The 25688-nt window shown below is 36.1% G+C and overlaps 1 protein-coding gene across 1 annotated transcript in view; it reads right to left on the bottom strand.

The window, feature by feature from the left end:
* Positions 1 to 11983: 11983 nt before the first annotated feature.
* Positions 11984 to 25688, bottom strand: part of HECTD2 (HECT domain E3 ubiquitin protein ligase 2) — a 46547-nt gene continuing 32842 nt past the window's right edge. The window contains exons 15-21 of the mRNA XM_026670779.2: positions 22323 to 22481; positions 16658 to 16732; positions 15220 to 15307; positions 14948 to 15054; positions 14065 to 14180; positions 13839 to 13982; positions 11984 to 13002 (exon numbers count right to left, since the gene is read on the bottom strand). Of these exons, the coding sequence (XP_026526564.1) occupies positions 12882 to 13002; positions 13839 to 13982; positions 14065 to 14180; positions 14948 to 15054; positions 15220 to 15307; positions 16658 to 16732; positions 22323 to 22481 (810 nt within the window). The 3' untranslated portion in view covers positions 11984 to 12881. The remainder of the gene's footprint in view (positions 13003 to 13838; positions 13983 to 14064; positions 14181 to 14947; positions 15055 to 15219; positions 15308 to 16657; positions 16733 to 22322; positions 22482 to 25688) is intronic.

Genomic DNA, 25688 nt, shown 5'->3' with positions numbered 1-25688 from the left:
AAGCCAAAGTAAATTACTGGTATCTTTAAAATATCTACAATACCAAACTTAGAGAAAAAGGGGACTATATTGTAAACGAGCCAATAATTTCTGGCAGCTGCACATAGCTAGTTTTTCAAAGAAAATAAGCAGAAATTGTAGGAGTTGCATTTTGCTTGAAGCAATTTTGCTGAAGTCAGTGCATAGCTGTTTAAGATCGAAACCCAGTCCTGGAATTATCTTAATTAGGCATTGCCTTATCATTTCTTTGTTACGGTGCCTATGTACTTTCTAAACTGTTTCCATGCCAAAGATAACATTGCTTAAAACAAGAGATGTAAAACCTCTCTGTCTTCAAGCAATATGGGTAAAGAGAGAAAGCATGAATAGCACAAATCACATAGTTTCTGAACCTCTTCAACAGAAGTGAATCAGTAGAAATTTGAACATGATTTGGTTTTATACCGTTTCATCTTAGTCCATGGAAAAGACAGTCTTTTTTTTTTTTGAAAAGAATTTTATTAGTTTTTAAAGACAAACAAAACAAACAAAACATAAAAACATCCAGCTTTCTTTCATAGATATACAAACAGTGTGTCGGTTGGTTTACCAGTTTTGTGCATTCATTTCGTAGTCTCAATTACAGTTACATTACATAATAACTCATATTATCAATCAGAAATTATATACCCTAGTATCACTATTAAACAGTCATTTGACTATGATTTTATTCATTCATACTTTGCAAGATAACTATAATTTACTTAATTTATTTTATAACAAATCATATAATCATACCAAATCTATCCTGAAAACATTTTATAGATGTGATATCAAATAAAAAAGAAAAAAAATCTCTTTATATATTCATTATTATCTAAAATTCTAAATATTCTATTATTGTATTTTATCATCCAACCATTGATAGAAAAGGTCCCAAATTTTATAGAATTGTTTATCCTCTTGTTCTCTAATTTCAAATGTCAATCTACTCATTTCAGCACATTCCAATATTTTCTTAATAATTTCTTCCTGCAATGGTATCTTCTCATTTTTCCAGTTTTTAGCAAATACAATCCTAGCCGCTGTTAATACATTTACAATCAGGTATTTCAAATCTTTATTATATGTATCAGGTAAGATTCCCAATAAAAAGATCTCTGGTTTCAAATCTATGTGTTTCTTTGTCATTTTTTTCCAACCACATGCGAATTTTAGTCCAGTATTTTCTAGTGTCCTCGCAAGTCCACCACATATGGTAATATGAGCCAGGTATCTGATGACATTTCTAGCATTTTTCAGATTTATTCTTGAACATTCTTGCTATTCTTGTCGGGGGAAAGTGCCACCTGTAAAACATCTTATACAAATTCTTTATAAGCTGTTGACATAGTCATTTTATAATTTTGAGACCACAATTTTTGGGAAGAGACAGTCTTATCAGAAGTGAATTGGTAGAAATTTGAACATGATTTGGATTTATACCTTTACCTTATCACGGTAAGGATAATGTACTTCTCCAGATCTTGATGTAGTATCCCTCCTTTTTTCAAAGTCCAAGAGACGGAAAACTTGACATGGTGGAAATCACTGGCTACAAAAATCTTTTCATTTCAAAAGTTCCTGCATTGTTTATATCTGTTGATTATCAGTCTTGCCAAACTACTTTTTGCAATTTTTGGAGCTCCTTTCTCCAATACCCATTTGTAACCCTCAGTTACCCTTCCTTAGTGTTTAATGAAATACTTAACCGTCAACAATTTGTTGATTCAGGATATCAGTGAGCAAGTGTCCTCAAAATATTTTACTTCACAGTAGATAATGTCTGGCCACTGAGAAAATGATGCTTTTCTCTGAAGATAAGGAAGAAACAGAAAAGTGGGATGAAGGGTGGCCTCACTATTTTCCCATTGCTCAGCTCACTTAGGCAGTTACCAGATGTGGCTGCAAGTCTACTTGGGACATGAATTGAGCCCTTTATAGATATGTCCATAGCAATCAAGATGATGGACAGCATCAGCACAGACATTTTTGACTGACTAGAATGTTGACTGTTCCCATTTTATACTTAGAAAAGCAAAGATATTGATTTTGGAGTTTGAAGAAGCAGCATAGGAAGAGTACCATGCGGATGCTTTTGTATTTTGGCATTGGAGAAGGCTCCTGAGAATACTGTGGACAGCCAAGAAAACAAACAAAAAAGATCAGGAAACATATCAACGCAAACCTGAGGCACAAATGATCAATCTTAAATGATCCTTCTTTGAATACAGGTAGTCCTCAACTTATAGTGGTTCACTTAGTGACCATTTGAAGTTACAATGACACCGAAAAAAGTGACTCATGACCATTTTTCACACTTATCAACATTGTGGCATTCCCCATGGTCACATGATTTACATTCAGATGCTTGGCAACTGACTCCCATTTATAACAGTTGCAGTAACCCGGGGTCACTTTTGCAAACTTCTGAGAAGCAAATCGATGAGGGAACCAGACTCACTTAACAACCACGTTACTAATTTAAGAATGGCAGTGATTCACTTAACGAATATGGTGAGAAAAGTCATAAAATGGGGCAAAACTCGTTTAACAACTTAACATAAATTTTGGGCTCAATTGTGGTCGTAAGCTGAGGACTATCTGTATGTCATGCCCCTGTTGGAATCTGACTCGGAGGGGGAGGCCGAACAGCTGACAGGGAGTGGAAGTGTGGCTCCGTTGGATGTGGAAGACACTGGGGAAGGGTAAAATCCAGCTGGGCAGAGTAGGGAAGAGGAAGAACAAGGGAGAGGGAATTCAGAGGAAGACCCAGGCCCACGTCCTCTTCATCCTAGGGCATACAGGGAGGAACGGAGAAGAGAGCAACATGGGTTGCATGGCTTACAGGGGAGGAAAGGGACCTGATTTCCTTCATTAACTGCAGCTGGGAACACAGTGTATAAAAGAGGAAGCTGCGCACAGCAAGTTGTTGGGAGCAAACATGAAGTTATCTTGTATCATCGTGGCTTATCTGCGTTCCTGGTGTCTTCCCAACTGTGTGAGTTTTGCCATGCTTTCAAGTCTGAAATTCCTTCTCCTTCTCCTGCCCTGTCAATTACTTCAGCTTGGTTTGTTTGGATTTTTAGTTACCGTTTGTATGTACCTTGCTTTGGACTGAATTTTCCACAATTAAAGGCTGTTCCTGGGAGAGTTTTTCTCCAGCCAAAGGTAACCTGGACATTAGGGGCAAAGTTGGGGATAATAAAGGGACTCTTATTGTTTATTTGACTGTGTTGCCTTTATGCCATGCCCCGGGTCATCACACTGTATATGATGAGAAGACAAAGCTCTTTGGAGAAGGCTCGGATGCTGGGAAAGGTGGAAGGAAAGAAAAGACAACTAGCAGAAAGGTGAATGCACTGAATTGCAGTGATGATGAATCCATCACCGTAAGTCCTGAAGGACCAGGTTAGGAACAGATTGACATGGAAAAAAATCTACCTGTGTGGCTGCTAAGAGTCAGCCACAACTTGATGGCATATAATCTTTGAAATATGGATTTTCATTCCTATGGTCTTCTCACTGAATATTATCGATTAAATTTCATTGTGAAAGAATTATATAAATTCACAAGATTAAAAAAATGAAATTGGATTGTTTCCCTTATAAAATTTGGAAGGTAATAAAGATGCTTGTGGTAAAGAAAAGAAAGTACTGTAATAGTTTCTATATTCAATTAAGTCTGTCAGCCTATTGAAGAATTCTCAAGTTGATGAATGTAATGGTTTTAACTGAATACGTGAATAATTAATTTATTGACTAAATGGGCAGGAATTTCAAGTGAGTTAAACTATAATGGAACACATTTAGGATTTGGCTTATGAATAAAAGGCATTCTATTCCCTGATAGTTGGAAGAGCCATTACTTTCAGAATAGGAAAAGAGGAATCTTTTTTGAAGATTTGTATTTTTAAAAAAATTATGGAACGATCCTATTCAGCTGCTGGAGTATGCCACCCCAGAGGTGTTCACCATTAGAAATACCTTATGGGTTGAACAACAATAGAGATTGAATAAAAATGGAGTGTTCTTTGCCTTTTTATTTTCCTTCTTTAGTGCTTTCTAAATTGCTTTGGTTTAATTCAGACTCAAATTCAGCTGGTTATGAAGTGGAGCTGGAACACTGCGATGGTTTTGATTGTTCAGCCTCTCCCAACAAATTGTTGTTTTCTTGCAGACATTTCATGACCAAACTAGGTAACATAATCAGTGCTGATAGGGGAATGGGGTTTGCTCTCATTTTATATGCTAGAGGAATCTTTTTTGAATCTTTTCTGTCAGTGTAAGAGTGGCTTTATTGGTTCATTGATTGGGCTGTTGTTTGCTGTTTGCTTGTTTGGCAGTTCCTTGATTGGGGTATTATTTGTTTCTTGATTATTGGTCTAATGTTAATCTTGGATCTAATAGTATTTTCATGTTCTTTTCATGTACATGAGTCCAAACAAACATGCAAGGGAGGTTTTTTGAGAAATGTGCCATGCTCAAATAGTGACCAAGGATACAAATTAATTAAAGGATACAAATTAATTCTACTGTAAATATTTTAAAGAAAGAAGAGTGTTTGTTTTGTATATCAACAGTTTGGAACAGAGAAAAGACCACTGTGTTCCAAATGCAATAGTAAGAATTGAGTTGGGAAAAAGATTGACATTCAATAGCTTTTCTAAAGGAGTAGAAAGGCCATTGTTCTCAGGCCAGTATGAAAAATAAACCCAAGTGTCAGGGAGACAAGAACCAGAGAAATCAGAATAGAGATAATTGTGTCCTATCAAGGGGAATGACTTTATTTCCTTGTGGGATATAGAAATACCGACATTTATGGTGAGCACAGACCACCTCCTGGCATCTCATACTTTTTACCTCATTCTTATTTTGAACCTTCTGGCTCTCATTCTTTTCACCTCAGAATTATTTTGTAAGTGGGTGGTACGATGCCTTGTATTAACATCTCAAAGAATTGTTGATGGGTGATGGTGGGTGATGATGGGGCCATTGAATGGGAGTGAACTATTATGAAGAATCCTGGAGCCAAAACAATTTGGTTGAAAAAGAATTTTTTTTTTTGAAGAGCCTGAGGAAAGATGCAATGGAGGAAAATTAAATATGGATGTGCATATGGAGCTGACTGAACTTGACAAAGTACTCTGGTGACATTTTGATTAGGAAGTTAATGAAATGTGAGCTGAATGAAGTGACAATTCACTGAGTGACTTTCTGACTTGAAAACAGTATTCAGAGATTGAATGTCAGGAGTTCTTTATATAATCTGAGGGGGGTATTGAGTGGCATGCCATAAAACCTTGCTCTTGGTACAATCCTTTTTAATGTTTTTTATTAGTAACCAAAACCTGAGGGAAATGATTATAGGTAATCCTTGATCTATGACCACAATTGGGATTGGAACTTCCATTGCTAAGCGATGTGGTCATTAAGTGAATCATATCATACCTTATTAACTTTTTGCCATGGTTGTTAAGAAGATCATCACAGTTGTTAAGTGAATCACCTGGATGACTGGGGAATTCTGGGAGTTGAAGTTGACAAGCCTTAAAGTTGCCAAGGTTAGACACCCCTAATTTTAGATTCAAGATGGATGGTTCAAAATTTAGATTCAAAATTGGATGGTTCCATGATTCCGAGGCATTCCAGGTGCTGTTTTAATCAACGGATTTATTTTTCATGAAGACTTTTCATAAATGAATCATATTTTTTTTTTTTTGCTAAGATCTAAACTGGCTGGTTTCCTGGAGCTTAGGATAGTATTTCCATATATTTTAAATTTTCTGTTGTTTTAATCTGAAGAGCTCTTTGTTACCATGCAGGTTTCTGCTTTATTCTTTCTGACATCCTTCTCAGAGCAAAATGGAGACTTTAGCCATGAAAATGTCAATAAACTTTGAACAGCAAACTACACATGGATCTAAAATAGTCAAAAGTAAATTAAAGTTTGTAATCTAAACCTCAGTGGGAATTGGTGGTACGCAAATCTGCTACTTTGGAGACTTTTTCCCTAGTGAGAGTACCTCTGTACATCCTTGTGCTCTTGTTTTCTCTGCCAATTTAGAGCGAGATCTATATTAGAGGAAGAATATGTTGTAAAATAATATGTTGTAAAAGAGATCTATATTAGAGGAAGAATATGTTGTAAAATGCCATCAGTCTTAAATGGAAACTGGAATTTCCCTTCATATCTCAATGAATTGAGGATGAACAGCATTTAATTTAATAAACAACATTTAGTTTAATAAAGAATTATCTCAATATTATTCTGAATAACCGGGATATATTACTAGTATAATCTTTATTAGAGTGAAGATCTTTTAGTGGCCAAAATAGCAATATTCCCATATTTAGTATCCATAGGCTCAGAAAAACTCGATTCCTAAGATGCCTTTAGGGGGGGAAATTCATAATGTCAAACTATCAAAATATCTCATTAAAGAATTAGTCTGATTATCTTAATTTTGGATTAATTGTGTTGTTGGTAGGAGAAAAGGAAAAGTTTGGGACTGAAACAGAATGATATAATCTAGAAAAAAAATTATTATTCTGTGGATTCTTAATAGAAGCACTCAGCAATTCAACCTTTCATGGGATGGCAGGATTTCAGTCTTGCAATTTTGGGCTAGTTTTCCACCCTAATTTCATACTATATGTATTTACTTGATTGGTACACGCAAACATGTTGAGGAAGTTCATACACGACACTGAGTCATAATGTGAGGTGTTTTTTCTGGGGTGGACAGGTCTCTGCCATTTTCTTGGCAAGATCTCAGAAGGGCCATTGCATTTTTTTTTAGGGCTGAGACAGAATGACTGGCCCAAAGTTCCCCAGCTGGCTTTGTGCTCAAGATGGTATTAGAATTCATGGCCTTCTGGTTTCTACCCTGGTACTGTAACCACTACCCCAAACTAATTCTCATAACATGGTTAGTGTGACCAATTGTAGTTTACACTGTGAATATATTCCTTATTTGATAGGGAATTTATCTCTCCGTTCTCCCCATGATTTTGCTAGTTATTCAATTAACAATGTTAACTAAATGCTGTTGCTTGTCAGTACAGACATATCGAAGTATTGTGCACTGTTGTGGTTTGGCATTGCTTTTCTTTTTTTACTTCGTTATGTTGGACTATGTAGCAGTAAAAGCATACGCACAACAGTACAGTATTTACAATATAATACAACATCAAAATTATAAGAAAGAAAAGGGGGGAGCAACTTAATTGGCCTAAGAGTTTGGTGACAAGAACATGTTCCATATTTTTTTAAAGGCAAACATTTTCATGCACTAGAACCCACATGTTCAATGTGTTTCTGTAAAAAGTGTCACAAGATTCTTTCTGTGTCATTGCAATAGACAAGCCCAGCTATCTTTCAAGAAACTGAGAATAAAGGAGCATTGAAGAAGAACCCTTAATCTGGAGCATATGGTGGTCTGAAACGACTTAGAGGGTGGAATTCATGCCAATATTTTCTCTTTTCTTAGTTATGCCAAAGTTAGGCTTGGAGACAAGATCACAGACTTGTTAAGTTGCTCCAAGCAACCATCTCCCTCCACCCCACCTACACACCTGAAACTCTGAAACTGCACTTGTGTGCTAGAGGAACTCAGTATATTGTTCCTTTACATGTTGCTCTTTCTGGCAGTGGAACAAAGGCTCTGCGGAATGATAAATGTGCTATTAGACTACTTGGAAGAGTTAGGCTATAATTGCAGCCTAACAATTTTGTATTGGTCTAGATCTCTGGATTTTGTTCATTAGGTTGTCTATGCAGCCCTTCCACAGAATTTCCCCAGTGATTTACAAAAGCAATACCAACTTTGATCTTTAAATTTTTGAAAAGAATCTTGAGAGAGGTGCACAGGGCTGGCCACTGGCCAGAGAATACAACCCAGCTCCCTTCTTACCCCTGTTCAACTGTTGGCCTAGCTGCTGGAAGTCAGAGTTGTCAGCGGAGCTAGACAGAAATATTAGTTTGACGCTCTTTGTAGAAAGGGGAAAACTAAGACAGGAATCCTGTCTTTAATGGTGCTCGCTCTCGCCTGCAGATATCCATGCAGATTATTCGTATGGTGGTACAAATAAATATTAATAGAATTATTTATTCAGTGCTAGGCAGTCAGCCAGCTACTGTTCAGTTCAGCTGTGCCTCATTAATCAGGAAGATACAATCTCTGCATAGATCAGAAGGTGTCATGTTTAATGCTCAGGAATTTTTTTTTAAAAAAGAGTTCATACAATTCTTACAAAAAAAATCCTGGGCGGGATGGCAGACAGGGGCGTGTCGTGGGCTCTTTTACATCTTGCAGTCATTTGAAGACTTAGCGGCAGCTGGACAAGTGCCAAGTTTGGACATTCCAAATCCTTTCATAACAGATATGGGTCAAAATGACCCAGCTTTGCAGCTAATGCTGGAAAGAATTAAGTTTCATTGGCTTGAAGATCATAGTAGCAAAAATAAATGCATGCATAAATCATGGCATGATGGAAAAATGAAGCAACTAAAGTTTCTTGTGGATGTCAGATAGTCCCTAAATCATCTTCAGCTCTCCTTGCAGGGAAGAGTTGGAAGTCATTTTCTGCCCAGTTGTATTTGGACTTACACCCTCTCATATGAAACAAATATAGTAACTTGATGGAAGTTTTTTATGGAATCACCATGCCTAAATATAACCAACAATTTCTACCAAAGATTGGAAAACAATCAATACAGGTGGAAAATGGATGACAGTTGCAAGTCAGAGCTCTCCGAATATGGCTTGGGATTGATTGTTAAGAAAAAAAAATGTGCACTCTTCAAATTTTGTATGATGGAGGGAAAGGGAAGGAAAAGCAGAAAAGATAGAACTCTTAATTTTTAATGCAGTTTCTCCTTATTTTGTTTGCTTTCTTATGAGCCATCAAGTTGATGTTGACCAACATTAGAGTTTCTCCCAGTTTATCTATCCCTAAACTTGCCCTTCAGGCCTCTCAATGGTGGATTGAGTCCATCCATTTTGCTACTGGTCCTTTTTTCTTTTCTTTCACCTGTCTGAGCATTATAGACTATTCATTGGAATTGGGTCTGTTGCATGTCTCTAAATTAATGTAATTTGAACCTGGTCACTTGTGTCTTGAGTGAGAACTCTGATTTGTTCTATGATTTATGTCTTTGTAGTTTTGGCTAGACATGGCATTATTCTCCAGAATCTTCTCTTACATCCAAATTCAAACACATAAATACCTTTTCTATCCTATTTCTTCAAAGCCCAATTGTAGAAGAAAGAGTGGCAGAACCTAGTGACAGAATTGTAAGATGGATTAGCCTACAGCTGCAACACAGCCACAAATGGAGTCCAACCCCATTGAATACCTTAGGTGCTTATCAAATTATAAGCAGATGCTGTTAGTAGAGAATATTCCTGTGTATAAGTTTTTTGGCAATACATCAGTTTAATTGGACCTTCACACGTGGAACTGATCTTATGCACCTGGCACCAACTTTGGCATTGATAGAGCATCACAAAGAAATCAATTCCCTACAGCATTCTAATCTTTGCAGGCATAGACATCTCACAGCATCTGAATATTTTTTTTCCAAGGCCATTGTTGCTATCTCACCAAGTGCTAGTTTGTGGCATTTATTGACTTTGGGTTCCTTTATGGTCCACAGTTGCTCCTAAGAGGTGGAGACTATCCACCATTGTAGTATCTTCATTATTATTTCTAAGGCTGGTTGATTCTATGGTAAGTGCGGGTTATTGATATTTTTTTCTCCTGATTTTTTGCATTCTTGCCTTTTTCCAACCCAGTATTCCTCAATATATATTAAGCATTTAAATTGAATAAATTATGTGAGAGTATCTGGTAAACTTGTTTTCCTACTTGGAGTTAATTTGGCTTGCCACTTTGAATGTTCCTATCCTGTATAGGTTTTTCCTGAAGGCCAAAAATTGACATGGTTGACACAAATGAATTACTTTCTCTAATCAATAAAGTACATACTGACTTATTTTTATTTTCTTATTTATCATATTTTGGGAATGCTCATCTGCCTCAGATTTATAGAATTGGTTATTTGTTTTTTTAAAACTTTCTCAGTTATCTAGTGTGTATCAGTAATAGTGTTTTATTCCTTGGTCTTTTCTAAAACCAGCCTGACCATCCGGTATTTCTTTTTCTTTTAATCTAATCTGCCTTAGATGATCCTGAGCATTATTTTGGTAGCATTTGACATTAAGGATGTTGTGTAGGTTTGCAGACTGTCTTAATTCTTTCTTTGATGTTGGTATGCAGATTAAGCTTTTCCAAACTGTTCGCATCTACCACTTTTTGTGGCCTAGCTTAGCTACAATTTTTAATTTCTGGCTGGCCATATTTTTGTAGATATTAATTTCTGTAGCTTTCTATCTCGATAATGACCAGAACTCTGACCTACTTCATCTTCTAACATTATAGGTTCTTGTAAATAACAAACATTTTTCAAGGTATTTTGGATGTTGACTTCCCTATTGCACAGAATTTCAATATATTCCTTCCATTTTGCTTGATCTATGAATGAGTGACAATTTGTCCATGGCTATCCTTTAGTGTACCAGTTTGAGGCTGAAACCTCCCCTTGACTCAAAAGTGCTTTTTCAAAAGACAATTGGACTATGTTTTTTTCCTTGAAGTTGTTTTGCTTCTCATCCAAGAAGCTTCATCATTTCTAGCTGGATGATGGGGGAGGATGGAAGGATTAATTCTGACAGGATGATCAATGGGCGGGGGGGGGAGGGAATGGAAGGATTATCAGAATTAATCCTTCCATTACACCCCACCTGAACTGATGAAGCAAAGCATCCTTTTTCCTTCAGAAAAAAACATAGTCGACTTGCCTTTTGAAAAAAGCACCTTTGAGGCAACCAAGATCTGGATGATCGAGAATCTCCATAGTTATTTTAATTTCCTTCTGAAAAAAACAACTTTTTTTTGGAAAACTGTCTCTGTGTCTGTTTCCATCTTCAATGTCATTTTAATACTGCAATACTGCTGTATCATTCAACCACTCTCTGAAACTCTTTAGGCTCCTTCCAGAGAATTTTCTTCTTGGCTTTGGCTTCTCTTCTTTTCTTGACATTTTCCACAGTATGTTCTGACATCTAGACTGGATTCTTCAGTTTCCTGCTTTGGCACTCCAGGCCATAAACTCTGCCTACATTTTCTTCTTACTATTCTCCAACCACAAGCCGCACATCTGTTCTGTTGAATTCTGATTTAATTTAACCACTTGGTAATCTTCTCATTTTCTGCAGCAATAGCTGGAGTCTAATGTTGGATAATTGTCATATTAAAGAGGTTAGATATTATTTAAACATTGATTACATTTTTGCCAAGTATGGTCTTTGCTACTAATAAATCTCCCAAATCAGTAGATATTAGCAGGCACAACCATGCACAACAAAATAATCTTGAAACCACTATAAAGCTGATAAATTGCATAAAACGAAGTACTTGCAGAAAAAGGAATAAGTAATAAGATTTCTTTTTTGTCCAAACTATTGACTTGTACAAATTCCCAGAGAAAGAAGCAAAAGGACCAATGGTGGTTAAGGCCATTGCACTGCCCCAGGCTCTGGTTGTTGCCATTCTTCGCACGCTGACACTGGCCTGCTCTACTTCCCCCACTTCTATTTTCAGCAGTTGTCATCCAAATATATTCATGAAAAGAATATCCTGGAGATAATGCTCGGCTCTAGCCTGTGGTACTTGGAGAAGATTGTAGCAACAACTTTGGAAATGAATCACAGCTTTAAGAGCCATTTTGGCTATTAGCTATCACACTCCAAGGTAAGAAATAAAATAAAAGCTAGAGTATTTACTATAGCTTAATTACATTCATTTTTATACAAAAAGTTGCTTAGTTTATTTTAAATCTTGTGTAAGAAATATGGTGTTAGTAATGTGAAGATGCATAATTCAAAAATATTAAAACTACTTTTTCGTTGTGCCAAAGTGATTTGTTTTTAATCAAGTAACAAATCCAATTTGTTATTATTAAACATTCAATCTTCTTGTTTAAATTGGAATTACAAACACATAATAGCCAAATCTATCAATCTGGTATCATATACATGCAATTTAAAACTTACAGTTGGTCCATTAAATTTAGATAAATTTAAGATGGTAAGATAGCAGTCTTTGCATTCTTATACAATCAATTCTGTTCGGTTGTAAAAATCTTGAATATTTAACACTGGAAACCCTGTAAAAATAAACCTTTATCTGTAAATGGTATTATCAAAAACATATTGGCCCGTGGGCAATTATTTACATGATCTTAAATTAATAATTTACTCTGAAAAGGAAAACCAAAATAATATTTAATCTATCTTTAAAACATTATTTGTTTCAATTTGTCTCAGATAAATAACAGTTACAGTTTGTTATTAATTGAAAATGGGCTTAACTGATCATGCAGATTACAATTTTTATATTGCACTTAGCAGTGGAATATACTGTATATGAACTATATCAATTGTGAGCAATAATAATTTACTCTAAATCTCATCCCTGTAGTGCAAACAATTTGAGGTGATAAGAGATTAATTCTTGATCGTTGTCTCTCTTAGATTAGATGACTGTATAGCATCATATATTTGATAGTTCTGACAGGGTCTATCAAATATTGCAAAGATTAAGACTTTTATACAAAATTTCTATAAGGAAGACTAAACATATTTCTATACAGAAAAAAGAATGCACTCCTTAAAAAACAACAACATTCACGCAGTTCTAAGTAAGACTATCACAGTATTGAGAGATTGAAACATAAGAAGCTTTAAAGGCACAGTAGAAAGCAGGTGCTACATCCGCTATGCTTATTAAAAGTTGTCTTATTCTAAACCAAAGCCTTCTGCATTTGAGATCCCAATTGTCAACTTTTGCTTCAGTTCCTTTTTCGTCTTGTATGGAGGCAGGCAGAGCTGGTTGAAGCAAGTATGGGCAATAGGTAACCTAAAATAAGCAAAAGAAGATATGCATATTAAATAAGAAATAATTTAGATGACTATATTAAAACATGGCTCTAATCCAGCATGGAACATGCACAAATATGTATGCTATACTGCAAATAAGATGGCTCTATTCATTTGAATTCAAAGTGACCCCCTCCATTACAACAAAGGAAGAATGTTCAAAGAATAGAGAAGTAAAATTTCTTTACCAGCAATTGATAGCTTTGAAGTGTACAATGTTTAGCAGTTCAGTATAATTTTACTTCAACCCATCTGATACCAGGGAGTAGCTAAATATTATGATGGATCCCCTAATCATGGTCAATTGCATTGGTGAGCAAAGGACAAGATGCTCATGATTTCATCAATATGCAGTCCTGAAACTTTTAGACTTGCATCAGACAGATACCTGTAGAAGCGTAATCATGCCATTTATGGGGTAACCTGCCCATGTCAACATTTTGGCATCGTCACATTTGCTGAGATGCTGCTGACCCTATTTTTGATTTCGTGGTGGAGAAAAAGGGGAAAAGGGCAGTCTCAATCCACTTTTGTGGAAGGACTGAGTAGGAAAGAGGAGTAGAATGGATTGGGTCCTGGTCCTTGAACATTCTTTTTGCTTTCATTTATTTTTAGTGAATTCCTGACAAACAATTTTGTAAATGTGACCTGTCGCCTGGGCCATTCAAAGAAGCAACCATCTACTTTTAGATGTCCAGATAGGAGGTAAGCAAGCAACAGTTTCAATGACTCACTCACTGGCTTACATGCATTAATTCCATTCTGTAATGTCTGATTACAAGCCAGAACAATAACAGTATAAGCCAAAGTTTTTACCAGTTTGTGGATGCTTCACTCTTTGAAATTTTAAAACTGAGGTCTCCCATTCCTCCCACGGGTACTCTGTCACTTCCTGTAGCAAAATGAAGGAGCTTTTTCTGAAGTTCAAGAGGAAATTCGAGTACTACTTCCCAGAAATTCCTAAATTTTATATAAAACAGTGTTAGTTTCAACTCAAAATCAGTTTCTATATTTTCGATTAAAGAGTAAAAAAAATAAATACCGGATAGTAAGATCAGTTTTCTGATACCCATCATACTGTGTGTGTTTCTGGAGAGCATGCATATCCAACTCAGGACTTCCACATACCAGAATTTCAACTTCTTCAGGACGAAGCAGCTGCAAAATAAAATGAATTGTATAAATTGGTAAATATTTTTCCTTTGTAGTTTTTGAGGTTTCTTAATCTTTCATTTCAGGCTTAACAAAAGGAAACATTATAGGGAATATGAGGAAAATATAGATAACATCAGCAAAAATTATTATTAAATTAAGGTTCAGGCTAAATATAAAATTTCATAACACTGGATATAAAGTCAGGTTAAATGAATAAAATAATTATTAATTAAACAAAGATACAAATATTTGTCAAATTCAAAGTTGCTTATAATCAAAATTTCTTCAGTGCAATCTTACCAGTAGCTTTACACTCCAGTATGCTAGATTTAAACTAATTTAATTACACTCACTGCTAAAGACTTAAATACAATCTTATGTTTCTTAGTTATATAAATAGATTATAATTATTAATCACCAATTTGTTTTCTTTTGGTAATTGTTCTGGTTAGAGCAAGAGTAAGTAACATCTACACTGAAAAAAAAGTCATACTTTACAAAATGACAAGCTTTTCATTTCCACCCCTGTAAACATATCTTTCTTACAGCAGTAATTTAACCAGGATTCCTAAACTGAACATTCAGTTACGAACTACTGTATACTAGCTTCCCCTTCTGTCAGAACTTCAGAACCAGATTAAGTACCCTCAGGGAGGGGGGTATCCTTTGTAACGTTGAATGGTCGCTAAGTCAAGGACTATATATACGCATAGGTATTCTCCAAAGTATACAGCATTCTACTTTTCTGTTCAATATTTTTTTATTCTTACCATCAATGCATAGGAAGCACAGACACTGTGAAATCCATAATAAAATGCAGCAAACTGTTTGTAGATTGATTTATTGAGAAGAAAGTCTACATAAAGCTGCACATACTCTGAAAGAGAAACAGATTTTCTTTTAGCCACTATTAATCCCGGGTGTTTACTGCAGTGGATTTGAAACTCTAATAATCAGTACTTAAAATTAATGCATTGTTATCAGATTTAATTTTGAAAACAGCTCAAATTAATTCAAATGATTTCTATATATTATACTATACCTTTTCTATTTTCATTGGTAACTGGTATTTTATCACCACCAGGTTTTAAGTCATAACACTTTATGATACCAAATTCCTCTTGAAAAACCTGATAAGACAAGATATTATAGTGAGATGCAGTGACAGACTAAGATTGGAATACCTCATTGGAAATTAAATCTGCTAATTATTATGGCCAATATTATTTTTCCCCTCACAATGTTGCTGGGAGGTTAAAAGCAGTCAGAGGACACCAAGCATAGTGTCTCTTGAGCTTCTGAAGAAAAAGTAGGATATAAATGTAATACAGGTAGTCCTCGATTTACAACCAGAACTGAGTCTCCAAATTCCCATTGCTAAGCATGATAGTTGTTAAGTGATTTTTGCCCCATTTTACAACCTTTCTTGCCATAGTTATGTGGATCTCTGCAGTTGTTAAGTTAGTAACACGTTAAGTGAATCTGGCTTCCCCGCTGATTTTCCTTGTCAGAAGGTTGCAAAAGGGGATCACGTGACCCAAGGGCCCTGGAACCATTATAAATACATGCATGTTGCCAAACACCCACATTTTGATCACATGATCACAGAGATGGTACAACGATCAGAAGTGTGAAAAACAGTCGTAAGTCACTTTTTCAATGCCATTGTAACTTCAAGTACCCACTAATGGAATGGTTGTAAGTCAAGGACCACTCGTACCTACCTACAAAAAAAAAATCTGTTACTCAGAATTTCTGTCAGAATATGATCTGCCTTTTAGTTAGATCATATGAGATTCGGTAAATGTGTACATTTCTAATAATTCTAAGATAAATTAAAACTCATTTACACATAAACAAGGTGTTCCTTGACTGTAGCTCCAATTATTTTTCAGTTCTTAAAATGGTATTTGCACTAACATTTCATGGAAAAGGTGTTCTGAGCTGTGCATGGACATTATGTAGAGGCAAAAATGCCTTTCAAGAGCTTAGTGAAAGATGGGATGATTAAAAACTGAATGCAGCCAACCAGACAGAAATAAATTCTGAAATCACGAAATAATTTTGGCTGACTTGCTGAACTAGTTCCTAGCTACAATGAAGAAAGGATAAAACAAGAAAGCAAGAAGCTGAAAAGAAAGATTAATAGCCAAAATATTCTAAATAATTGTAATGAATTGTTTAGGAAGATGGAAAAAAATAGATTTGGATAATATAGAATTTTGGACAATGGGAGCATATTTGAATGACAGTTTTCAATTCCCATCTTTGTTCTTAAGCTAATTAAATGCTGCTGTTGTCAGAAATGATAGAGAAGTATTTTCCAAAACAACAATATAATTTACAATAATTTATAATGGAGGGAACAATTTAATGGGTCCCAGAATTTAGCAAGGGGGCTAGATTAGATAATATATAATTATATAGTTATAACCAGTTAGATTCCTTCCAACTCAAACATTCTGATTTAACTATGATACCTGGAAGGTTGAATAAAAGTCTTCTTCAACATTCCCTTCATAGGATAGCAGCTCATTTAATCCGTGAGCTAACTCCTGTAAGAAAATTTTTTGAAAATTAAAATATACAGAATGTCCTTTCTTTCCTTATCAATCTTAGAAATGTTATGTAGGAGATCACCTGAGTAGCCACAAGCATTTCATATTAGATACCAAACAACACTCTTACTGCAGCAAATATTTACATTGCTCCTTTTCCTTTTGAAATGGGTTAATGAAGGCCATCCATTTTTACTTTCTGAATCAAGGTTTTTTAAAAGTAAAAAAAATGGAAACTTACTGTATATTTAGTGCTTCCTACACAACTAGTACTATATAGAGAAAATGAGATAATACCCATTGTTTGATGGTATGAAAGGCATCATCGCAGGATGTAAGCTGTTCCAAGTAAAACTGCATAAAACATCTCGCCTATTTCTCCTTGAGAAGGACTTGGCTGGTAGGTAAAAATGCCAAATCCAGTCCAAACATCTGGCTGGTGATGTGATGAACCATAATGTATTAAATTTAGCTCCCAGTGACTCTGGGAGGTTTTGAACATCAACCCATGCATATACAGGTGAAACTTGAAAAATTAGAATATCGTGCAAAAGTTCATTTATTTCAGTAATGCAACTTAAAAGGTGAAACTAATATATTAGATAGACTCATTGCATGCAAAGCAAGATAGTTCAAGCTGTGATTTGTCATAATTGAGATGATGATGGCTTACAGCTCATGAAAACCCCAAATCCACAATCTCAGAAAATTAGAATATTACATGCAATCAATAAAACAAGGATTGTACATAGAACAATATCGGACCTCTGAAAACTATAAGCATGCATATGTACTCAGTACTTGGTTTGGGCCCCTTTTGCAGCAATGACTGCCTCAATGCAGAATGGCATGGAGCCTGTAGCACTGCTGAGGTGTTATGGAAGACCAGGATGCTTCAATAGTGGCCTTCAGCTCTTCTACATTGTTCGGTCTCATGTCTCTCATCTTTCTCTTGGCAATGCCCCATAGATTCTCTATGGGGTTCAGGTCAGGCGAGTTTGCTGGCCAATCAAGCACAGTAATCCCACGGTTATTGAACCAGGGTTTGGTGCTTTTGGCAGTGTGGGCAGGTGCCAAGTCCTGCTGGAAAATGAAGTCAGCATCCCCATAAAGCTTGTCTGCGGAAGGAAGCATGAAGTGCTCCAAAATCTCCTGGTAGATGGCTGCGTTGACCCTGGACTTAATGAAGCACAGTGGACCAACACCAGCAGATGACATGGCTCCCCAAATTAACACAGGCTGTGGAAACTTCACACTGGACTCCAAGAATCTTGCAGTGTGTACCTCTCCATTCTTCCTCCAGACTCTGGGTCCTTGGTTTCCAAATGAGATGCAAAAGTTGCTCTCATCAGAAAAGAGGACTTTGGACCACTGAGCAACAGACCAGTTCTGTTTTTCTTTAGCCCAGATAAGACGCTTCTGACGTTTGTTGTTCAGGAGCGGCTTGACAAGAGGAATCCGACATTTGAAGCCCATGTCCAGGATCTGTCTGTGTGTGGTGGCTCTTGATGCACTGACTCCAGCCTCAGTCCACTCCTTGTGAAAGTCCCCAACACTTTTGAATGGCCTTTTCCTGACAATCTTCTCCAGGCTGCGGTCATCCCTGCTGTTTGTGCACCTTTTTCTTCCACACTTTTCCCTTCCACATACTTTCTATTAATGTGCTTTTATACAGCACTTTGGGAACATCCAACTTCTTTTGCAATTACCTTTTGAGGCTTTCCCTCCTTATGGAGGGTGTCCATGATGGTTTTCTGCAAAACTGTCAGTCAGCAGTCTTTCCCATGATTGTGATTCCTACTGAACCAGACTGAGAGACCATTGAAAGGCCCAGGAACTCTTTGCAGGTGTTATGGCTTAATTAGCTGATTAGAGTGGGACACTTTGAGCCTAGAATATTGAACCTTTTCACAATATTCTAATTTTCTGAGATTGTGGATTTGGGGTTTTCATGAGCTGTAAGCCATAATCATCTCAATTATGACAAATCATGGCTTGACCTATCTTGCTTTGCATGTAATGAGTCTATCTGATATATTAGGTTCACCTTTTAAGTTGCATTACTGAAATAAATGAACTTTTGCACAACTCTAATTTTTCAAGTTTCACCTGTAGTTTCCTTGATCATCATAGGGGGATAAAAAATTCCCAATGAAAATACCTCTGTTCCAAATGACCTGTTTAAATACATTTCCATTGTTTTATTTTTTAAAATGAACTCTCTCTAAAGTCCTTATTTTAATAACAAATGCTTCTTTGAAGATACAAGATCTGGGCTGCACAAATTCCTGATAACCACTAGACATCAACAAAGAGATACGGAAAACTAAACTTTACTGCCATGTATTGACCATCAAGGTTTTTGCAGTCCAGACCTAATTGCTTTCATAAAACATTAGAATAGGATTTCTCCTGTGAAGCTTTTAAAAATGCAGCATTTTTATTAAAATCAAGAATGGTTAATTCATTTGTTTGGCACACCGTATTTAAATGCTGCCATCCCACAATTTTAAGAATGCTAGGCTATAGATCTAGACTGCTTTAGACCGAGACTGCCATTTGATGAAAGTAAGAAACGAGTGTATTCTATATCTGATTGCTGCCATTTAGTGATTGTTCAGAGTTTTGTAGCACATAATTGCTAGCTCTAAACATTTTCTGTAAATACAGTAGTGGAGTGGACCACTGGCAACCCTTTCATTCCGAATCATCCTAATTGCATATTATGTGCTCAATGACAAATGTTTTTTTTTTCTGTGGTGGATGATAAAGCCTCTTGGAGAGGATTACTAAATGTTGTTTCTGATACCTAAAATACTGAAAGTAGATCTTAGGTATTTGTTCAGTTCCTCCAAAAACAAAAATGGTTAGATTTTGTGACATTACCTTAAGAAAGATTTTATGTTGAAACTATACATGTACATGGCAATCAGAGTGGACTCTTTCATGGCCACATTTTTTAATGCTGTTTTTATATTGTTACTTATATGTGATCAGCAATTTAGAATGCTGTGTTTTGACAATTTAGTAGGCAATTAAAATGACTACTGTATAGTCCTGGAGGCACCAGATTTCTTGAGTTTATTCAGAGCCAGTGCAACTGATTACCAAAGAAGGCCCCCTAATCTGTAAGAGTAGAATTATGTATCTCCTATTACTGAAGGTGCTCATAGTTCCTCTCCAGGAATTGGGCTGAAAGGGGAAAAGCCCATATTTTTATTATCATAACATATTAGTTCAATTTCTGCAAAATATCAGATGATTACTTACATGTGTGAAAGAGCTATCATCAACTGAGCATCACAGAATTTTAAATTGCCTGACACTTCCTCAACATGAAAAAAAATAGTTTAGAATTGTAACTTGTTCATGGTTCAGTTGCAAATATTGTATACTGGTAATTATTTGAAGACATTTCTAGATAAAATATGTGTCATGAGGGATCCTCATGGTCTCTGAGCTTGCTTGTTTTCTTGCAGACGTTTCATTACCCAAACCATCATCAGTGTTAGTGAGGAGTATGGTTTGCTGTCAGTTTATATTCTGGTGACTAGTCCTGTGTTGGTGGGGGTGGTCCTGGAGATTCTTTGGTTGGGCTGTTTGCTGTTGGCTTCTTTGACAGTTTCTTGATTAGGGTATTGTTTACTTGATTGTTGGTCTGATGTTAACTTTTAAGTTAATCTATGTGATCTGGGTGCTGATTGCTGGTGCAGAGGTGTTGGGTCTTTTTGTTCCTTTTTGGGCTGGGTGTGGATGACAAGTCTCTTTTGCAAATTCTGTAGATGTTGTTAGAGCTGTGGTGGTGCAGTGGTTACAGTGCAGTACTGAAGGCAACTTTTGCTGCCTGCCTGCGACTTTGCAATTTGAATCTCACCAGGCTCAAGGTTGACTCAGCCTTCCATCCTTCCAAGGTGGGTAAAATGAGGACCCAGATTGTTGGGGGAAATATGCAGGACTCTGTAATCTGCTTGGAGAGGGCTGTAAAGCACTGTGAAGCAGTATATAAGTCTAAGTGATATTGCTATTCATGTCAATATGTCTATTGATGGCTGATTTGCTAGAGTGCAAGGCTACTAGAAATCCCCTGGTATTTTTGGTCTTAGCTTGTTCTAGGATGGTCACATTTTTCCAAGTGAAAGTATGGTTAAGTCTGTCTATATGTTGTGAAATTAAAGATTTTTTATGTCTTCTGACTGCTAGTTGATGTTCGTGGATATCTTCTGCCAGTCTTCTGGCTGTTTATCCTATGTAGTAGTTGTTGCAATCCTTACATTGTATGTTGTACATGATTTGTTTTTTCTTCTGGGGTTTTTGGTCTGCTTAGGATATTTTGAAGGCTTCAGTTGGCGTGTATGCTATGTTGATACCATGAAGTTGTAGTAGGCTATTGGTGGTTTCTGAGATATTCTTGATATATGGCAGTGTAATTCTATTTAAGGGTTTGTGTTAGTTGTGCTGTATTGGATTGAGTGATCAAGGACTTTTTGATAAAGTTGCATGGATATCCGTTTTATTGGAATATGTTGTATAGATGCTGTATTTCCTTTTCATGCTGTTCCGGATTGTTGCAGTGTGTTTAGACTTGTCTAAATAAAGTCCTTACGCAACTTCTCTTGTGGGAGGTTGGGTTGTTTTAGTAGTGGGGCACCTGGTTAGTATGGGTTTTTCTGTAGACTTGTGCTTCTAGTTTGCCTTTGTAGTCTTTGCTGATCAGGATGTCCAGGAGCGGTAGTGAGTTGTTGTTTTCTTCTTCTCTAGTAAATTGGATTCCTTTAAAAATATTATTGATGGTTCTGTGGGTGTTCTCTAATTTTATTATGGTGAAGGTGTCATGTACATATCTGGTTAATATTTTCAGTTGTATTTGAGGAAGTGCTATGGCTTAAATGTTGCATGACAACCTTTGCTATAAGCCCTGAAAGAGGTGATCCCATAGGTGTCCCTTTCATTTGTTGATAAATATGTCCATCAAATTGGATGTAGGTAGTTAGGTAATGTAGTTGGGTAATGAAACGTCTGCAAGAAAACAAGCAAAGCTCAGAGAGCACCAAGGACCTCTCATGTCAGCCTTGAGCTATAAATATTCTCCTTTATAAATATGTGTCAGTTATGAACATTAGGGTAATTGTTCATGTGAATGGTATTTGAGTACAATGTATCCTAAAGTAACTTACAATGGAGTTTGTTTTTCAAAGACTACGTTTGTGCTTATTTACAATAGTGCTATATTTGTTAAAATGAATAATTTTAATCATGCACCAGAAATATAAATGGCTATTTGATTTAGAACTAGAAACTTTGCAGATATGGCTAACAATATACATAATATATATAACAAGTATAACACCAGCACACACAGTAAACAAAGCAGAGGTAAAACATTAACCGTTATGACTGATGCAAAATATATGCTATTTCTGGGCTTTATGGTGTTATAATAATGTATGAATCTACTAATGATAAACGGGAATTTTATAAAGTACAAATAGTATTTTCTGCTCTATAAACACAATCTGAAATTATGCACTCAAACCACCAATATTGTACTGAAAAAAAAAGTTGACATTTCAAAATAACTCATACCTACCGGCATAACCCGACACAGGTCATCAATAGTAACATTACCAATTCCTACAGGTGTATTCTGGTCACATGGTACAATGGGAGGACTAAGTAATTTTTTGTAGCAGCACAGTGGAAATCGAATATCCAGTGTGATACTATTATAGACAGCTAGTCCCATAAGCTGGATGATGAATGTTAAGTTTAAAATCAAACTCTCATTTTAGGGCATACTATCAGTTTTGCTAATGTTCTAATGACTTAATACACATATTAAACAGGGGTGATAAAAATATTACATATTTAGAATACTGACGCTGCATCTAAACGTGATATAATTTCTATAACAAATAATCCACCAACAAGCTTATTTGTAGACCATGGAATTCTATCGTAGCATAGCAATTATTTTCAAAAAATAATCCCAGAAGGCAACAAGCCATTTCCAAAATGTTGCCAAAAATACCATAGATCCTGATTCCTTATTATATAAGCAAACAAGGTATGTGTATAACCTATCATCTGTGTATAATGTACCAAATAGAAAATTGGTGCATTTCATGGAAGCACTAGGGATATGTTTATAGCTGCAACAATATTCCCTGTGTCTATTCTAATATATTGTATTTCCATAATAAACATTGTGTAAAATTATTTAACTATGAGTTTGTAAAATGGCAACCTACCAACCCATCATCTTATAACCATCTTAAGATGGAAACAGGAACATTTCTTAAAAAAAAATCTATTCCAAATTTTTTTCTTAATTGAAATTCCAGAGAAATAGTCATGTTCAGTACAAAAAAAATTACAGAGATGTTAACATAAACAAAATTATTGTATGATACAATTATTTGTTATGATGAGCCACTTCAGATATTCAGATATTATTAGATATTCTGACCACAAAAGTTATGTAATACATAATAACAAAAGCTGTATTTCAGATTCTGAAGATTCTTATTAAAATTGCAGTTATTCACTGAAAATATAATAACTGCAAAATGACTGAAAACAGAGTAAATAAAGCTTAAAATGTAAATGGAATAAAGAAACTATAAATAAAGCTGAAAAATGTGCTCAGTCATTCATGCCCTGGTCATCTCGTGTTTGGACTACTGCAATGTGCTCTACATGGGATTATCCTTGAAGAGCATTAAAAAAAGCTGTAAGTGCCACAGAATGCAATTGCGTAGTTTTAGGAGCCCCTTGGATGGTCCATGTAACACCAATGTTGCACAAACTGCATTGGTTGCCAATTTGCTTCCACGTCTAATTCAAGGTGTGGGTTCTTACCTTTAGACCCTGAGGATCCGTCTCACCCCAATGAGCCTGCTTTGGCAGAAGGAACATGCTATGGACCCAGTCAGGAAAGGAATTTTAGTGGGTGGGGTCTAGAAAAAAGAGCCTTTTCTGCCGTGGTTCCAGCCCTCTGGAACATTGTGCTGCTTGAGGTGAGATATGCCCCCACCCTCTTGCCTCCAGAAAAGGCCTGAAAACCTAGATCTGCTGATTGGCTTGGGGCCCACTCTGGAGGTGGTTAAGAAAAAGATCCCACTTCCACCCTGTTTATGTATTTTTTTTTTCTTATCCAGTTTTTTGTTAACTTTTAATGATTGATGTTTTCAATGTTTAATATTCTACTTGTTTTGTATTGCTGTTTTATGATGTGGTAAGCTGCCCAGAGTTGCTTGACAATGAGATGGGCAGCATAAACATGTAACAAATAGCTAAAATTTTTGAAAGGTACCTTTTCAAGCGGTTGATGGGATTCTTTAATTGATCAGTGGTTGGAAAATAAAGATAAGTAACTGTTTTAGGATATTGACATGCTCCAAAATAATTCTACTAAAGATTACCTGCTTACGTGGATAGGCATTTTTATGGGAGAAAAAATTACTCATAATTAGAATATTAAAAAAAATACTTTGTAAATGCAGATATATAATCTATGGGCCAGTTTGGTATAGTGATTAAAACATTAGAAACAGGGAGACTGTGAGTTCTAGTCCCACTTTAGGCGCAGCTGCACGACTTTGAACCAGTCACATCTCTTCTAAAAAAGGCAATGGCAAAACCATTTCTGAAAATGCTTGTCCAGACACTTTCCAGGAGCCAAGATTGACTCAAAGGCACACACAAACACATGTGTAATCTATTACACTTAAATAACTGCTTTAAAAATACATTTTGGCTATTATATTGACATCTCAGCATTATAACCATCCACATTTAAATTTTATTCAAAAAAATTCCTCCTCAGTGAGGTTTTATTTTTTGTGATCAAGTTTAGTCCCCATCATTACAAGTCAGTATGTGGCACTGAAGAGGGTTGCCTCCTTTTTTGTATGTGAAATAATAATTTTTAAAAATGAGATTTAAACATATGATACTTATTTTTGCACTCTTAGAGATATTTCAAGCAAAGATATAACTAAAGGTAGGGCTCATTGAGCGACTGCCTCGTTTAATGACTTTTTGCAGTTGCAACAGTGATGAAAAAGTAACTTTGTGATCAATCCTCTCATGTACAACCTTCACAGGTCTGTAAAACAAAGGAAATTTGAAGTAAGATCATAAGCACAGTTGCAGATTCAATAAGTGACTGCTCTGCTTAATGACAGAATTGGTGGTCCCAATTGTAGCCGCTAAATGAGGACTACCTAATATGTATTAGTTCTATAATCCTCAATTCCTGCAAACGTTTAAAAAGTATTTGGGCGTAGAACAGTGATAGCAAACCTATGGCACGCATGCTGGAAATGGCACGCAGAGCCATCTCTGCCGGCACACGAGCCGTCACCCCAGCTCAGTTCCACTGCGCATGCCTCCCACCAGCCAGCTGATTTTTGGGTATCTGCCGTGCATGCACAGGGGGTGGGGCACATGCAGGAGATGTGTGCGTATGCACAGGGGACGGGGGAACATGGGGGCATGTGTGCATGCGCGGGGGGCGGGTGAGCGCGGGTGAGCACCTGCATTGCATTATGGGTGCAGGCATGTGTGTGCATGTGCATGAGCACTTTTGGCACATGACGACAAAAAGGTTAGCCATCACTGGTCTAGAATCTGGCCATCATCTCTATACTGAATCCAGAACTCTTCTATTGAACATATTAATTTGTGCCAATGGTAACAATGTTCCTTTATTAATAATGGGCGAGTTGTGACAGCAACTAATTCTCTTGAAATAAATTATTTACTTTCATATTTGAACTATTCTGTCAAATATGAAAATAATCTTTCCATCATAACTACTGTTCATCTCCACTGTTCAAAATTTATAAATATAGTCAAATGAATGCTATGAAAATAAAAAAATAAAAAATACATTAAAAATGCAAAGAATCTTGTTATGGGGTATCAGCTGTGTATACAGCACCTTCTAGTG

The sequence above is a fragment of the Notechis scutatus genome, chromosome 4 (genome assembly GCF_049901735.1).
Source record: "Notechis scutatus isolate UNSWTSFEM ecotype Mainland chromosome 4, rNotScu1.2, whole genome shotgun sequence".
Taxonomy (NCBI): Eukaryota; Metazoa; Chordata; class Lepidosauria; order Squamata; family Elapidae; genus Notechis; species Notechis scutatus.
The sequence above is the reverse complement of the archived record's forward strand: the minus strand, read 5'-3'. Positions and strand labels throughout refer to the sequence as shown.